General features: G+C 38.2%; 1 protein-coding gene across 1 annotated transcript in view; it reads right to left on the reverse strand.

The window, feature by feature from the left end:
• Agbl1 (AGBL carboxypeptidase 1) overlaps nt 1-18,756 on the reverse strand; it is a 907,135-nt gene that overhangs the window by 402,525 nt on the left and 485,854 nt on the right. Inside the window, exons 19-20 of the mRNA XM_052186269.1 lie at nt 15,275-15,404; nt 1,092-1,223 (exon numbers count right to left, since the gene is read on the reverse strand). Of these exons, the coding sequence (XP_052042229.1) occupies nt 1,092-1,223; nt 15,275-15,404 (262 nt within the window). The remainder of the gene's footprint in view (nt 1-1,091; nt 1,224-15,274; nt 15,405-18,756) is intronic.

Consider the following 18,756-nt stretch of genomic DNA (forward strand, 5'->3'; position numbering starts at 1 on the left):
TCCATGGTGTCTTCCATACCCACTGGCTCTTTACCATCTTTCCATTTCCTCTTCCACAGAGTTCTCTGAGCCCTGAGTAGATAATTTATTGGGGAAATCTCATTTAGGACTGAGTGTTTCAGAGTCTCTAACTCTCTTCACATTGTCCAATGGTATGACTCTGTATTTGTTCCCATATACTACAAAAGGAAGGTTTGTAATGGTGGATGAGTTAGACATTAATCTATGAATATAATAGAATGTCTCTAGGAGTCATTTTATCATTATGTCCCTTGAGGAGAACAGTAGTATTTGGTTTCCCATAGGTCCAAGGTGTATATAGCTACAGGTTCTTGGGCACCTGAGAAGTGTTGGCCATGAGTTCAATTTCATGGAATGGCCTTAATTCCAAATAGATAGTGAATGATTACTCCCACAACTTTTATACTACTGTATTAGGCAAGTTACCATTGAGACTGAAGTATTTTTATCTAGGTTGGTGTTTGATTTATCTTTTGGTAGAATTCTGAGGAACTTCTAGTACCATGAACCTTTAGTCTGTAGAAGTAAAGGTTCTATGTAGGACTCGTGTCAAAGTCTTCATGTTCAATGAGTTGTTTAGGTGTTGTCTTCAGCAGTCAATCCTTACCATCAGTGTGTAGAAAGCAAACAATAGCCTTAGCAATATTCTGGTTTCTTTTGTATTCGGGATAGTCCCATAATCTTTGTAAAAGAAACAATATTTATTCTGTTTTTATTTTAGAGGTGGCAGAAAGATAAGTCACACAGTTAATAATTATAAAGCCAGACATTAAAATAAGGCTTCTTGTCACCAATTTCCTGTGCCATAGAGAAGACAAGAAATATCATTACCAGATAGTGTGGTGTTATTCAACACAATTGTTGACAGGATACAGATACATCTATTTTTCGTCTATTATAACAATATGGATAAAATCAGATGGTTATTTTAAGGAAAAAAAGAGATGACTAGAAACTAAATATATAGGTCAGTGATAAAGCTCCTGTCTACAAACAAAGATAAGTGGTAATGTGCACTCACAGTACTGTTGTGATCATAATATATCATACTATACCATAGAATGACTTACCCTGTAGCTGACATCCTCCAAGAGGGCAGATTCACCCACAGTGCAGCCTGCTTGCCACAAAGTTTCTTTCATGCTGCAACCATAAAGGAATACATTCTTCTTTTGGGAGTGACCATGGAAATCACAGAAGACCTACAATCAGCAACAGAAAGAGAAAATAAATCCAGGCTAGTGCACTGGTCCCTTACATGTTTGAAATGTCAAAGTTGTCAGAATGATGCTGTATACTCAGCCACGTGGGAACCATGGTGACTCTGGAACAGATGCATTATAAAAGCTCTCAGAGAAAAAGGTAGATTGCAGAGCTCTTAGAGGGAAACAGAATGTGAAGAAATGCATGTCGCAATTAGGTCTTCTGAAAAAAAATTCCATATGATTGGGAGGACATATAATCATAGCCAAGGAAGAAAACAGAAAAAAAATGGCAGCTATAAAAATATACATGAAAATTTGACAATTGAAAAGTAAACATAAAAGAGCCATTTTAAGGGATTATATTAAATATATAAAGAAGAATTGGGATTCTTCTCCAAATACTGACGTGAAAAATGATGACCCCTTAAATATCAATGGTTTTCAAAACTCAGTTTATTTGTTCACTTCATGCTACAGATGAGACTACACTATTTAACTTCACTCTAGAATTTCAGATGAGGGAGAAGCCCTAATTTAGTACATGCTAGTTGTATCAAATGGAAAAGCAATACTCAGGGTAGACTCTGAGTGTATCTGCTGAAACTTTTCTGAAAACAAAGCAAATATCTATCTGCTCATATTGATTAAAGAAAGTCACATGGCCAGCCTCATTGGTATAGAGGAAAAATACATTCTTTTTATATATTTTCTTGGCAAGTCTAAAGAAAGCTGTCAGTGACAGAAAATCCTGAAAATAGTATGTTAATAATAAGAAAAAAATGTGAAATCCAAAAGATAACGCCAAATTCTCCTAAAAAGTTACATACGAGGACTTTTACAATTCCTGTGTTCTATTGCTGTCAAGGGGTTGAATATGTTTCTTTACTGACCACAGTCATCAGACCAGAGGAATCATCCAGTTGACATGGATGAGTCTTACCCAAAATCATTAACTTTAAAGCATAGCTAGTGTTTAAGATGCGAAACCTGGGGGTCATTTGTTATCTAAAAAGAGTTAAGTGTTACAATAATCTGTTATTTGAGTCAAAATAAATAGCTTTCCACCATACGACAAGCAAAGTATACAAAGCTCCTTCTTAAAGGAAGATGCATCAAGAATTCTACCCTATAGGAGTGGCAGTTTTCCAGTATAGAATGCATTATAATTTCTAGATTCCATATAAATCTTCTCTCCCCCAGCCTGAAAAAAAAGAGGAAGAAAATAAAGGAGATACTCCCTTGGTTGAATGCAGATATAAGATTCCCATAAGGCACTCAGATAGAAACAGAAGAATACAATACACATAGTAGGTACTTTTCCATAACAACCCAGAAGTACTACTGGGGAGACTACACCCTGCAGGTCTAGCCAAGTGGCAGATTAGATGCAATATAGCTCTCTACCAGGAGAGTTCCAAGGTTTTAAATTTGTTAATACCTAGTATTGTGTTCTAATTATTTCTCCCTACACTTCTTCACTCTTCTATAAGAGGTATTTATTTTCCCATTAGCTTTGCTGGCCACACAGAAAAAGGTCATTAGAGAATATAAAAATGTGGCCACCAAGAGTCCAAGTACCCATCCCTTTCCTGACGCAGAAGTACTTTGAGCCAAAAATGATTGTGGTCTCCCAAATTGCAGTCTCTAGCAGTTATATACTGGAAAAGCACCAGAAAAAACAAACAAACAAACAAACAAAAAAAAACGTAATGGTAAAGAAAATTTTTCGCTATTTTAATTCTTATAACATGTAAATGACATTCTAGCCGGGTGGTGGTGGCTCACGCCTTTAATTCCAGCACTCTGGGAGGCAGAGGCAGGAGGATTTCTGAGTTCGAGGCCAGCCTGGTCTACAGAGTGAGTTCCAGGACAGCCAGGCCTATACAGAGAAACCCTGTCTCGAAAAAACCAAAGTCCAAAAACAAACAAACAAACAAACAAACAAAGACATTCTAATACACAGAGTAATAATGTGGAGAATGGCTGCAGAATATGTGAAAGTAAATATGGTAACACGACATCATAAAATATGAGAAAAATAAATTACCAGTATGCTTTTTTAAGGGTGGTAGAGTATATATGAGTTCACATGTTAACAGAAGGTATACTTTGATTCATCAATATGGGAGTTATGAAGAATGGGGTGAATGCTGAGTTATTTCAAGGTACATAAATAAAAATCAAACATATATATTGTTCTCTCAAAAATCCTTGCTATAGTAGACAGGATTGAAATCTATATGAATACATGAAACAAATATAAAATATTAAGCATAATGGTAAATTTCAGTTCCAACACACACATAATGTGAATCACTAAACGTTTACTAAAAGACAAAGCCAGATTAGATAAGCAGGCAAGTTTAACTACATTGTCATAAAAAGCCAAGGTGAGGCTACGTGTGGTCACACACACCTATAATCATAGCATTTGGTAGGTAGAGCCAAAAGAATCATTAGTTCAGGGCTATTTATGAGCCGTATAAAGAGTTTGAGGCCAAACTTGGCAATTGTATAAGACCCTATTCAGAAAAGGAAAGTAAAGCTGTAAAATGTGCATAGGATACAAACCCTAGGCAAAGGACATGTGGAGGATCTACATTTATTTAGATGTGGGAAATACTCAGTAAACAATGTTTAATGGCTTCCACACCCTGTTGCATTTGATGGTTAAGGCCATTCCTTTACCTATCTACTTTCGAATTCCATATCCTATCCAAACCAAAGACCTACATCAATAGTGGCATCTACTACAAGCCAGACATAGACTTTATTGAGGAATGGCTTCTGAGTTTCTTCAAGGATAAAGATGTCCCCTTCACTGGTGCATTGCTAGTACTTTAGTAAATGTCTCCTATTATAGCCACGTGGTAGGCTTAGGTGTCATGAGATAAATGCAGTCCAGGTTCTATCTCCCAAGCTTTCACCTCTCCCTGTGCTGAGGAAGCTCAAGCATCACACCCTAACTAAATAAGAGTGAGTACTGACCAAATGTGTCAACCAAACACTTCATTAAGCCAGTGGTTCTCAATCTGTCAGTCCCAACTGCACACAGGTCACATATCAGATATTTACATAACAATTCACAATCATAAACTTACAGTTATGAAGTAGCAACAAAATGATTTTATGGTTGGGGTTGGGGGTCATCATAACATGAGGAACTCTATTAAAGGGTTGTAGCATTAGGAAGACTGAGAACCACTGAGTTAAGCTTGTGAATTCATAACCTGTTATTCAAACTAATGAAAGAGCTCTGGATCATGGACTTTCATCTAACAGTATGGTCTGACCTCGTAAGTAATGTAGAGAAATTCCTGCATGTATTTCCTGGGTTTCATAGAATTTTGTTAGCAAACCTTTATGATTCCTTTGGTTTGTAAACTGTTTCCTTCTTGGGCATGGTGTGCACTTATTTTCTCATATTATGTTCATATTTCATCTGAGTTATCAGATTAGGGGGTACATGGAGGAGTTGTGAGGAGCCTTAAAAATGAGCACCTTCTTTCAAACCATCCACCCTGACTGAGGTTATGTCTTGCTTTTTACATCCCATTGATGGATGAGATAGAGATGATGATAGTCTATGTTACAGGACAATGGGTCTCACATATTGAAATGCATCAGAAAAGCATGGAGGACTTGACAAAGCAGACATTGGAGCCCTGTTCCAGCAATTCTGAGATTCAAGTAAGTCTGAGTGAGGCTGAGAAATTTGTCTTTTTAACAAGCTCCCATGTAAGACTGATGGTCTTGGTCCCAAGATCAAAGTCTGGAAAAACCTCTTTTCTAAAAGAGCCAACAAAATAACTGTTTAAGGTCTGATCATCTACTATCGTGAACTTTCCACCAACCTTTATCTCTTACATCTTCGTTTGTCTGTGTGAATAAACATGCACCATTCTTATGGAAAGTGTGCAAACAAATGAAGTCTGTGTCTTAGCAACAGATTTCTCAATCAAGCCAGAAGGCTGCTCAGTGACAGGAGCTCCTTAAATGCTGGATTCAGATAGAGATAAAAGCTGTTATTTTTTTCCCTCCTGATCCTTACAGGCTCTGAAAGCTGAGGTAAATGACAAATTATAGACCTATTCACCTGTGGGAATGAACACTGCTAAGCCCTAGGATTCCCATGGCCTCCGAGGATTCAGAAGGAAATAGAGACATGGTTCTGCTCACTGCTCAAATGACATCCCTAAAAATAAATGACTGTTAATTATAAGAAACATGTGCTCTTTCAAATTGCAGGGGGCAATTACAAAGCAAATTATCAACTTATTTCAGTTGAAGAAAGCTTTTTCTTTCCAACTTGAAAAATTGATACTTTCTGTTATCTTCCGGTAAAATTATTTGCCATAATAGTAGTGACTGTGCCCAGTTTGGAAACCACAACACTCATAGATCAATGAGCAACCTTATCTCACTCATCAATGTATTTGATAAAAAAGTATGCTTACCTGCTATGTGGCAGGAAAAATTGAAATTTTAGCATAACTCAGTGTTGCCCTCCACAGCAACAATAATAAATAGTTAATAGTTATCCAATACTTATGAGGCACCAGCTGGCATGGTAAGAAATTATACAAAATGGATGTTATAGAACATTTAATTGTATAATCATGTGCCAAAAAATTGTAAATGTTATTATGAATTTATAACAATGAGTATTTCATGATGATTATAACAGTGAGTATCCCATGATGACATAGGCATCTTAGTCCCCATTTTAAATAAGAACACTCAATTTCAAATAAATAACTTGCTCAAGTATCAATTATTGGGTATGTGAGAAAATATGTGAGTCAAAATTTGCCTTAATACACAAACCCAGTTTCTTCCTTTCTATGTTGATCCATCCAGAAGCTATTTTGTAGGGATGATTCCAAAAGTTAACAAACATGGTATCCAGAGAAGAAAGCTAGTGGAAGGACAAACTTAACTCTCTGGAAATAAAACTAAAACCATATTTCCAACTTCTAGAGAGGAATGTTTTACATGTCTTCCAAGTAGTGGCACCTCCGGAGGAATGCAATATGGTGGTCTTGAAAGCCACAGGGATGTGCTACAACATCAGATGAATCTTACCAAGTAAAAAGAATAAGTGATGCCTTTGCGGAATTGCTATAATTCAGATTAAACAGAATGTGAATAAAGGCTAGATTTTAGGAAGCTAGAAACATGGGCAATAGGCTAGTTATTAATGCATTTATGAGCCATTCTATGGGATCAGGATGGTTTCCTGGAGATGGTGAAGGAGGCTTTAAAGCATTTGAGCCAGGAGAAAAACCAGGATCACATACAAAGGTTAAGAGCTTAAGACTGGATCTCAGAATAGATATCAAACAAGAGTCACAATGAGGGCATAGCTGAAATCAACAGAGAAGAATATCTAGAGAAAGGAAGTTTAGGCTGGTACAATACTAAGGGAGTAAAGCACAGGAAATGCAATCCCAAGGACCTGAGTTCTACGCCTGGAACTTATGATAGGAGGAAAGAACAGACTTCAGAAGTTGCTAACCTCTACACCATAGCATATGCCCATACGCCCATACACACATACACACATATATGCTCACACATATACATGTTCATGCACACATACATATACACGCACATGCAAATTAAAATTTACTTTTAAAATAACACCAAAGGGAATGTTGGTAAGGAGGAAAAAATCACAGGTCTTGGAGAGTGAGTTTAAAGACGTTGTGAGAATGAAGTTAGTAATTATACATACATTGAGGTTTAAATTAATAGCCAATAGCATACTATTCTCCAAAACAAAAACAAATGAAAAGAAAAGAAAAAAAAGCATTTAAAGCCTCCATACAGTGTATAGTTTTGCTTGGGCTAAAGTGCTTTGTTTTGACTTCTGACTTTTGGCTAAACTGATTCACCTCGCAGGGTCTTAATTTCTTCTCCATCCAAGGTAAATGATGCACTTTGGATTGTGCTCTACTCCCTATCCCTTTCCTCAGGGCCTCTCCCAAGGAATTTTGTCTGAGCTTAATTGCAAGGTTAATATAGTTCATGACGATGTGGGTTCTGCCATTCCTCATTCAGGCTTGCGCTGCTATGCTCTGCACACCCCTTCCCATCTTTCTTCCTCTCTTGCTCCAAGTCTGGTTTCTCTGCAAGCTAATTGGGCCTCCATCTTCATGAGGTTAGCCCTGTTCAAACACTTCCCTTAGCATTTCCCCAGCTTCCCTTGGCTCACCCAGGTCTGATTGTGTTTACTGCTCTGCTTTGCCAGCTTTGAGCTGCTGTGTTTTCCGAACTTGACATCTGGGTCTCATTGCTCCTTCTCTGCAGTGAGACCTCTGCATTATTTATACAATTGCCACAGGAAAATGAAAGCAAGGCTGGATCTGGGAGAAGGCAAGTTCTGGAGAATGTGATGGAATCCCCAAAGAGCAACACTTCCAATTAAACCAACCAAGGCTCACAAAGCCCTAGAGATTCCACTTGTACACAGTATTGGGCAGGCAGCCTTCAGCCCACGTTTCTGAGAATAGTAAATATCTCCATAGGGGAAATGATATTAGTGACATATGCAATTACCTTTCAAAAGCCCCCCCCTTTTTTTTTTTTACAAACTTCATATCCCAGATACAGTCCTTGCTCCTATATAGTCTTCTCCAAGTATCTATAAAGCATCTGTTTCAGGAGCCCTCACAGACACCAAAAATCCATAAATAATTGAATTCCTTATGCAAACAACAACATTATGTTTGCATATAAGTTATATAAAGCTTCCAAACACTTTGCATGATCTTTATACTGCCTAAAATATCTAACATATCATAGATGCTATATAGTTACAACAATGTACATATTGCTATTCAGTTTTGGAGGGATAATGGCAGATAAAACTTGCAATGTTCAGCACAGCTATTTTTTTCTAAATATTTCAATCTGTACTTGCTAGAGCCTGTGGATGCACAATTCGTGGGTAACAATGTTGAACCGCACTTTCTCCATAGGTAACATGTTATCTAACTTGCACATGGCATCCAATGATGGGTGAGATTAGCCACAGGCAACATAAAGGTTTTTCTTTTCAATTACATTGAAAAATCTCATATAAAGTAACCCAAAATATACAGTTCAATATTTGGCTTTCTTTTGTATTGAATGCCTACCACTAACTCAATAATTTCAGTGCTTTATATCTATTAGAATGTCTGAAATGGGCCAATTACCATGCTAAGATCTTATACTCATCCACAATTAGTATAAATGTCTCCCAAGGAAGATGCTGCCATTTCACTTCTGCCAATGTTACGGGAGAGTAAACATCTTGCCCTTGGATGTCCAGAGAAAAAGAGAAATGATGCATCTCAAACTCTGATCACTCTGGCTCTAAAAGTTTTATACAATCAAACATTTAAAAACAGGTGGCTCTACCATTAAAAGGAACAATATAATGATTGTTAATTGGCAAACCCAGAAAGTATTTCCAGGGTCTTGCATTAACTGTTTCCTACTCTGTCACAGGTTGGCTGTCCCCGAGTGGCAAGCTTGACACAAGGCAGAGTTCTGCAGGGAGCAGTCAGGTGCTTCAGGGCTGAAACGATTCCACTCCTCCATTTATACATGTAGAAGGGAGTGTATCAGTAGCTCCTGTGCCACCTTTAAACTCAGCCCTTCCAGTCACAGAGAGGCCTTGCTATTCTATTTATCTATATAATCTGCCAGCCAGAGAAGCAACATTAGCAAATCTTCTTGGTCTCAGAGAAGGCAAGACTCAACTAGTCCTTTTGACCTAGAACAGGTTTCCAAGTTGTCTGGGTAAGCTTTTAGCGCAGGGGAGTTATGAATGCTGGCCCATCATGTGGCTATGCTTTGAGTACAGGAGGGTTCACCCTAGCCTTGACTCATTCACTTGAGAATCGGTGGTGATCTTGACTCCAGAGGCTGACTGTACTTTGATCTGTGCAAGCTTAACTTTAAGATCAAAAACCTGTCAATGATTACCATCACCTTTATCCACTCACTAGATAAACTGTCTTTGGACAATCTTTTGGGAAACTGAAGAAAATAAAGCTGTCCCTCGAACCCCTGACACACTTAAACCATCTACCCAATGTCATCTGAAGCCTCTGCACTGACTTTTGTCCCCACCCCCAGAGAACAATGCCAAGCAAAACCCATTCAACTGTCCTGTCTTCCCCAGTTCTTGCCATTCTTCTCCCCTGCCTCAATCCCCTGCCTCAACCCCCTTCCTTAAGCCCCCTATGTTTCTACCAGCTCACAGCAAAAGTGTTCAAGATATCTCAAGGTAAACACTGGTTCAGGAACTTCTTTCTATTTTCCCCTCATCCCATCTCACACAAAAGTACAAAATGTTCAGATCTGTTTTGTAAATCCAGCTGGCCCATCTGTCACATACATAGGAACCTTAATGCCCCTCCATTTCCATGGAACTTAAGAAGTACATGGAAGACACCAACAGGAGAGACATAAAAAGTAGCCCTGGGTTTTCAATGTAATCAATGTAATCAATCTAAGATACTTTGGCAACTCATTTATATATAAGTTTTCTGTGCCAGGAGAAGGCATATTCAAACACAGATTTTTTTTTCAAAAAAAATGTGTTTTTTTAGTCATTCTAAATAAAAGGAAACAGAATTGAAATAACTTTTTTCTTTCAGCACCTTTATTGACATTATATTCTCCTCTACCAGTTACAGTAGTAATGACTGGAGGTAGCTTGTCCCCCATCGTATATTCAAATGCAAGTAGTAGAAAGATAAAGATTTAGTTCCTTAATAAGTAACAGACAAAAGTAAAAAAGCATCAGTTTTTAGTGCCATTTCTGAGAAATACAGTACCAATGATAAAACAGTACTGTCAGAGCTCAGTGTAAATGGGTCTTAGGCGCCTGTGATCTTCCCCCCTTCCTTTTCTATGCCGTTTTATCAAACAGATATAATGGGGGATCGAATATAACTATGAAAATCAGTTACATAGACAAAAATTATATTCCCTTGGACTCTAGAGAAAGAACACATACATGTGTGCATACACACACACACACACACACACACACACACACATTTGTGCTGTCCTCTAGCAGAAAGCAGCCCAGTTTGTGTGAGCTGTAAATGGAAATCAATGAGCTCTTCAAAGAGCCCTGAAATCCCTTTATCAACATGCACTCACATAGCAAGAGCCATGAGAATGAGAATCGATACCTCTCCTAACCCTCAAGCCCCTGTTCTTGGCAGCAGCCCAAGGACCAGGCTGGCTGCAACATGGCAGCTCATCAGAGATGGTTTGTCTGTTTTTTCGTGACCTGGTTGTAGGCTAAGAGCTTTCTTCCTCTGGTGATGCTCTGCTGGACTATCCCCTGGGTCAAGGGTCTCCTGGCTCCCATGCAGATCTTCCCAAACAGGAAGCAAGTCAGTGCCTCTTACCAGGATTCTTGAACTTGTCTGCTTCATTGGGTTTCTCTGCTGGCATGCGTTCTCTCTGTCTGAGTCTTCATAACAACATCTTCACTATCTTCTTTAGGCTTTGTCAAAACTGTATTTCCCTATTTAACTTGAATCCTTCTGGGCTGACCAGACCTATTTTATGCACCCCATTTTTCTCTAGCTTCATGTTAAAGTTCTGTATTCTTACTTCTTATGTTTTTAAATTTTCAGTAGTTAGGCAAATATTTCACCTTACTATAAAGTATGAATATTGGATATATAGTTCAATAAGTTTGGTATAATTGTCTGTTTAATCATGATATAGAATATTTTCACTACTACAAGGTCTTTCCAAAATCCAAAGATTCAGTCTCCTTCCTCAGAGTTAATCACTGCTTTAATATTCACCTTCCTTTATTATTGAAATACAAGCATTCGGTATGTCTCCCTTCATGCCCACACCCTTTTAGTTAGAATAATGTTTTAAACTTGATTCGTATAGCAGTAGTTAGTTGGATTTTCTTCTTTGGGAGAGGGGTCATTTTGATTACTGTCCTGGTTAGTTTTTATTGTCAGTCTGAGACAATGAAGTGTCACTTAGGAAGAGGGAACTTCAACTAAAGAACTGCTTAGCGGACATTAGCCTGAGTTCAGCATCTGAATAAGAACAGCCATTCTGGGTTCAATAAAATGGGAAAGAATGACAAGAAGGTCCAGAAGACCCCAGGAGTCTCTCACCTGCTGACCAGTTTATCCCTCAAACACAGCTGAAGTGGTATCAATAGCTAGTCCTTCCAGAATTCCCACTTAATTCCCTCTGTATCCCAGTCATCCCAATCAAATCTCGCACACACACCCCTCTGCTACCATTTTTACTCCATCAGGTCAGTGTTGTTTCTTCTGAGAACTACTTCCCTCCTATCTTAGTCCTACTTAAGAGTGATCTTAAAGCAGCCAGCAATCTTTTATTCTGCTAAATGGGCATAGTAAGAAGTCACACCCTGAGTCCTTATCTTTATGCCCCTATATAAATGATCTGTCAGCCCTCTTTTTAAATGAGGTGCTAATTAATACAGAGGTCTACAGCCATCTGATGTGTAGAAAATAAGACTGTGGAACATCAAGTTCTAAATGGAACATCTATATGATATCCTCTTCTCTCAAAGCTAAGGGATCTCTGGGAAAAATATGGATAGGGGAAGGGTTCATATAGTCTCATTCTATCTAAGGACCTATTAGAAACTGATAGCTGCTGGTTAAGGGGGAATCATCTTTAGGGATGAAAGACCTGAGATGCATGTCCCAGATACCTAGGCACATGTAGTTATCAATAAATGGATTTTGTGGGCATTAAATTATTATTTTTTTGCATGTTTTTTATTCGATATATTTTTTATTTACATTTCAAATGATTTCCCCTTTTCTAATCCCCCACTCCCCGAAAGTCCCGCAAGCCCCCTTCTCTCCATTAAATTATTTTTAAAGCACATGACATTGGAAGGGCAGAGTGGTGGGTGGTATAAGTGAAGATGGAATGGGGCTGATTTCTTCAAAATACACAATATTAATCGTGAATTCTAAAATAGTTTTAAAAACTAAAAATTAAATAAAATATTTATATAGGCTTTTCATCCCTACCTACTTCAATCTTTCCAATTGCCCAGAATAAATTAATGTACAAAAGAAAGATGCTAACAAGATTCATGAGAGGGTGGATACCTGTAGGAAATGGAGAACAGAGGCACATTGCCTGTTCTTTGGCAATCCTCAGAATAATTAAGGCAACAATTTCCGTCTCGTTGGTTCTTGCAACTGGTATCAAGTAACCTGAGAGTCAGATAGCTGAGAAGCATCAGTGACATGTGCATCTTCCCAGCCTCCACAGAGTATTTTTCCAATGCTTTCATAAACATTTTCATAAGACCCAGATATTGGGCAAAGTCAACATTAATCTCCAGCAAAAGAATTTAAAAATCCACGTGGACAGAGAGGGATTCTTCTCTGTCAGGAGAAGACCAGCACAATTGAATGGCAGTGATGCAGCTGCTGGCAGGTGGCGGGTTAAATGTAGCCCTACAGGTACCTAAGAGGTGGCATCCTGCCTGTTAGAGAGCTCTGTAACACTGGGAATAGCATTTAGTACTCAGCTGTTTCTCACCCACCTCTCAGATGGTCCCAGCAGGAAACAAGTCTGCGGCTGTCATGTTTATAGCTAATTAATGTTTATTTATACTTTAAAACAAGCCTTTCACCTGTCACTCTTTAAAATAAATGCTCTGCTCTTCAATTAGAGATTGTCAGAGCAGAAAGAAATCCTGTTTTGTTGAGGACTTAACATGTGTGTGTGTTTAAATGTGTATCAGATATGGGGTTCTTCCCTTCCAAATCACTCTTTTCTCCTGGAGGCTAAAGCTTCCCGCATAGAGAAACAGCCTTTCTTCAGCTTTCAACCATGAGACTGGAGCCTTGATATGTAGAGCTCAATGAAGACAGTCACCAGCAGAGATTACACTGCTTCCTTGAGATGCAGGGATCCACTACAGTACATTAGTGAACATTTGTACCAAGTTTCAATTTATATTCTTGGGGGCATGAACACATACTGTTGTTCTGTGTGCCAAAGAGTTGATGCAGCCAATCAAGGCAGTCGAGTTTTGCAGGTTTAGATGAAAGTTTGTCTATTTATGGGCTTTGGGAGATAAACCTTTAAACCCTTGAAATAATATGCTGGGCAAGAGTGACTTTCATTAGCTGGGGATTTGTAGAGAGTCAGGTGGTCAATGGTAGTAGTGTAAGTTTTGGTGCAAGTCTTGAACCAGGATGTATGAGTTTGACTTCTGAAAGAAGATGGACATGGAGTAAAGGTTTAGCCATGGGAAGCACTTTATGACTACATGGTAGACCCCACCCCTAATTCTTTTCGGAACCCACCGATAGGTATTCTGTGATATTTCAATGCAACATATGTAATGAGGGTGACCAACATATGTATACCTTCATCATTACATTGTTCCAGACCCTCTGAAACTCTAAACTATTTAAGTTGTTGCGAATTTGCTGTCAGCCCACTGTGTTGAGGAACAGATAAATACTCTGTACTGGAATTAACATTTTAAACATCTACAGTAAGTGGGAACTTGGAGTATTTTTCTTTCTATGACCACATATTTTCTTTAATTTTTAAGGAGATAGAAATGTTATGTGCTTTCATTTGACCATTATTTATCACATGCATATATTGAATCCCACACTATACTACATGGACAAATACAATTAAAATAACAAATTAAAAAAAAAACACCCTTACACTAAGTTCAGGTGAATGAAGTTGATTGGTAGTAACACTGTTGCCAGAGAATTGGGCTCTATTCTAAGAGGACATCATAATTTTCCCTTTTACAGATGTTAATTTTAATGCTTTTTCTTACTGCAGTATACTATAAATACAAGTTAGCATCTATTTTGAGTTCCATGAGTCCTGAAGTATCTTTGAACCTAGAGGTGGGTAACCTGAATATAGTCAAAGATTAAGTCACAAAGGGAGGCTATACCTCAGCATCAAAAACACAGCAGAACTGAATCTCTCTTCTAATGTATACATTTGATTGGCCCTGGGGAAAGCTCTTTCAGTGTTCATCTCTTGAAATTGGAGTGCAAGCCTCACAGGCCTTGCCAGGATTCATTAAGCATGCCATTCTTTTCATCACAGAGTAGAAGCTTTAGAAAGTAGGTTCTGACAGACCTGCTCATTCTGACATTCCTTCACTTTTCGTTAAGCTCTACATGTGGACATTTGTCCTCACTCTTCTATGAATGCATCTGGTCACAGTTGGTAGAAAACACATGAGCATTCCCATAGACCACTCTATTGCCATTTTTTCTTTCTTATCAGAAACTAAGGCTTCTGGTTTCAGATTGTCTGACATCATTTTCATAGTACTTAGGACATATGAAACTACCTAGAACAGTGCTAGAATTGTCCTGAAAAACATATGAGAATTTTTTCTAGTTTAATAATATAAGAATAAAACTAGAAAATCTCCAGTTTTTACCAGTGAGCATTGAACTATTGTTCTGAACCTTTCCCGAGATGAATTGTGTCTTCACAAAATATATTTTGCAACTCTAATCCTGGAGCCTGGGACTATGACCTTGTCTAAGATGTGCATCTTAACAAGTGGAGGAATGCTAAGGTCAAACTGAATGACTGTCTTAATCCAATGATGAATTCCCTTAGAAGACGGAAGTCTGGACCATCAGGCACCAAGCTCAGATGCTCTTGTGAAGACGTAAGTGATGGATGAAATGGGCTACCATAACCCAATGACAGCTGAGTATTGTCACAAACCATTGCAAGAAAGGGGGTTGATATCTCTAAAGCCACTAGCATCAAAGGCTTTCTAACTCTTTTAGACTCCCAGCCTCTAGAAATGTGATGTGAGGAGTTCTGAAGCTTTAAGCCATCTAGCTTGTGCTTGTTTGAAATAACTATCATAATAAACCAGACATTAAAGTTTTGCACATATGTTTGTCCCCTTTATCTACTTTTCTTGCCTTGACAGCTGATGAGCTGTCTCCTGGAGAGTAAGAGGAACCTCATTGCAATATAAAATGAAGGAAGTGACTCACCACAGGCCCCCGGCCAGTACTGCTTAGATAGTGGAGGAGACCTTTGGCATGGTAGATGGTTGGTTGGAGATGAGCTTGGGGAAAGAGCCACTGTCTGTTGAGATCTTCACCTCTCAGTGAGCATCTGTGACTGCAGGAAGGAACAATAAGCAAAGAAACACATTTAGGCAAGAAATAGCTTCATAAAATAAAACCCAAGCTGACAAACAATTAAACTAATGAATCCAACTTCACTCTGACTTCTGCCACCAGCTCCAGATGTCCAGGAAGCTGCAGATCTGTACTGGAAGAGTCTGGAGTGGCCTAGTTATCTGCAGCTGTGGGAACTAGAAACTTAATTTGACTTAATATAGGGTTAATAGTGTTTTAAGACAAAATTTGGGAAACTTGGTTTCCTCACTGTATGTACCATTAAAAAACAAAAACCAAAAAACTAAGAAAAAAGTTAATGTATAACTCTCCAGGTCCTTTAGTTCTACAAATAACTAATTTGAGCTCAAGATAGCACACACAATAGTATTGTGTAGTGAAATACAATATTTCTGGATGACCCAATAGCATTATAAAACTCAATATTATTATTACACTTCAGTGAAAAAAAACAAGTGACCCAAGATATATAACTGAAGATTTACACCTAGGACTCTTTGTCTCTAGCCCACATATCCCTTCTTGGGAAATCCTTGAAAACTACCAGAACCAGGCTCAAGATTATATGTTCCCTGGAGATACTCATAGTCAAAGCTAACATGTTAGGTTCAAAGAATATTTTAACTCCTTAACAAGAGGCAAAGCTTCCAGGGAGAATTATCCTATAATCCCAAGACAACTGAAGGGTTTTTCAGAAGCAATCCATCCATAGGATATGTTCCTGGGTATGATGGCTATGTTGGGTATGATAGCATTTATCCTAGATGGTGAACCAGCAAGATGCCACAGATTGAAAGGACGAACACAACATTCCCATCACCAGAACCACCACCATTAAACCCCCTCCCATTAATACCCTTCCAATTTCCACCACAATGAAAGCGCTTAGTTTCTTCTGAACAGGTGTGCCTGTTATATGTTTGACCACACTTCCCATATCCACCCATTCCTATCCATTAAACTTTCAGCAGGTCAGCCCTGTCCCCAAAATTTCATGAATTCAAAAGCTAAGAAATTCTAGTCCAGTTTGTGGTTGTAAGAGTCCTTATAGAACTATTTTGGAAAATTGTGCACTAATATTATTTTTATTTATTTTGTCCTCCTTTATAGACTGGAAAAAATGGGAGTTTGCTCCACTGGAGCAAGAATAATCATTAGTACCATTAAAATTTTAAAAGGAACTATATCAGCTAACAATATAAGACTGTATAATGACTCAAATATAACCTTGATGGTGATGCAACTTCACAAGACTCCATCCCTAGACAAAGGGCTGTGGTTAATTATTGAGTAAGGAGAGAGAGAGAGACTCAGTTCATCAGTTCTCTCCAAGGACAAGGCCCCTGATGATTCAACGAATCCCAAGTGGAAATTTGTCAGCCCTAAACACTAATTCATATATGCAACAACACTAAATGGACTTAGTAGGGTGTGTGTGTGTGTGTGTGTGTGTGTGTGTGTGTGTGTGTAAAACAAAGACAATTTAAATACTATGAATTTTAAAGGGTATATGGGAAGAAATGGGGTAGTGAACCCCTGTATAAGTTCTCAAAAAGAGATAAAAATTACCATAATTGGTATTAAGTAAACAATAGAGACCAACTTCTTGCCTTGACATTTAATTATAGAAGCAAACACACCTTCCCTCTAAAACTACTGACCTATTTACAATTACTCTTGGGGATAAAATGGCTCAAGATCTATTTTACAATATTTAAATTTCCATGTTCTTAAGTCATCTTTTAGCATTAGTTCCCAGTTGTTTATAAGCTCTCTCTTAGAAATCACTAGAAATGGAAACTATTCAATAATTCATTTATCCTAATTTTGCCATAAAATATTTTACTTAAGGAGCCAGGGATGTAGCTAATTTGGTAACAGTGCTTGTCTAACAATGCAAGAAATCCTAGGTTCAATCTGCAGCACAACATAAGACAGTTATGCTAGGGCATGCCTGTAATCTTAACCCTCAGGAGGGAGAAGCAGGAAGATCAGAAGTTCAAGGTTATCAATCCTTACATAGCAACGTATTATAGCCAGTATATATGTATGGTATGTGTGTGTGTTTGTGTGTGGAGAGAGAGAGAGAGAGAGAGAGAGAGAGAGAGAGAGAGAGAGAGAGAGAGAGAGAGAGAGAGAGACTTAATGCCAATAACAGTGGAAAAGAAAAGCATGACAGACTTGTTATATGGCATATTTGCTTCATTTCTATTAGGTTTTTATTCTCAAATCAAGGTATCCAAAAGTCTGAGAATATTTTAACTGCTTTGTGAGTTTTCTTGCCTTGACCTGGATTCTCATCAACAGTGCAGACTTTATTCTTTCTGTAACACTAACTGTGATGAAATGAACTGAGGTTCTTTCAAGGCATTCCTGTTTATGTAAACAAAAAATTGCATGTATTGTTATATATCCAGCAGCCAACAGTTCTGCCATTCCCTCTCCCTCTTCTTTCCCTCAGCTCCATGGAGACCAAGTTCAGGGGCAACATTTAAATATAAAGGTCCATAGATTACCACATGGCAGAAACAATTCTGTACCATAATTCTTAAAAATAAAGAAAATAAAACATCACGGTATTGGAAACACACAAGTTTTGATTAAGCAGACATAGCTCTAGCTCCTGGATCCATCACTGCATATGGGATTTGGGGATTTGGGGAGCTAATTTATAACCAGTATTCTCACATGGGAAGAGTAAATATGTTTACCCTGATTCCCAAGGTTATCATCATCATGGGCATCATCATCATCATGCAATGCCAACCCTGCCCTACTCTGGATTGTTTTGAAGAGCAAATGAAATGATATTTATCATGAGAGTTTTCATGGAATTTGAGATGCATAGACCTATATCCATTTACTTTTTCCTGTGTGACTATACTCACAGTTGTATCCATACCCATTTGTGCTCTATGTCCATCCCTGTCCCCAGTGGTCAGAGATGCACAGCTCAGTGGTGACCATGTTCACCGTTTCCTTGCCTCATGCAAACTATACTGCCTATGAATAACAGTCAGGATTCAATACGCAGGGTGAATCAAAAAGAGAAGAACCTTCACCTGAGACCACACAGAAGGGGCTGTGATCTGCTTTGAAGTTTATTTGATTTAAGCACACTTCATGGTAGAAGCAGTGGAATGGAATGGAAAAGAATTAATCAAAATAAAAAAATTACAAAGGGAATTACTGATTACTCTTTAGGCTACTAGCCAGCACTAAGGAAGGAGAGGAAATGGGATTGTCCATGATTTGCATGTGTAGAGAGTTGAGACAGTGACAATCATATAGATGTTAGGGAGCTGCTATTCTAGGGAAAGTTTTGTTTACTG

This window comes from Apodemus sylvaticus, chromosome 1 (assembly GCF_947179515.1).
Source record: "Apodemus sylvaticus chromosome 1, mApoSyl1.1, whole genome shotgun sequence".
In the NCBI taxonomy this organism is placed as follows: Eukaryota; Metazoa; Chordata; class Mammalia; order Rodentia; family Muridae; genus Apodemus; species Apodemus sylvaticus.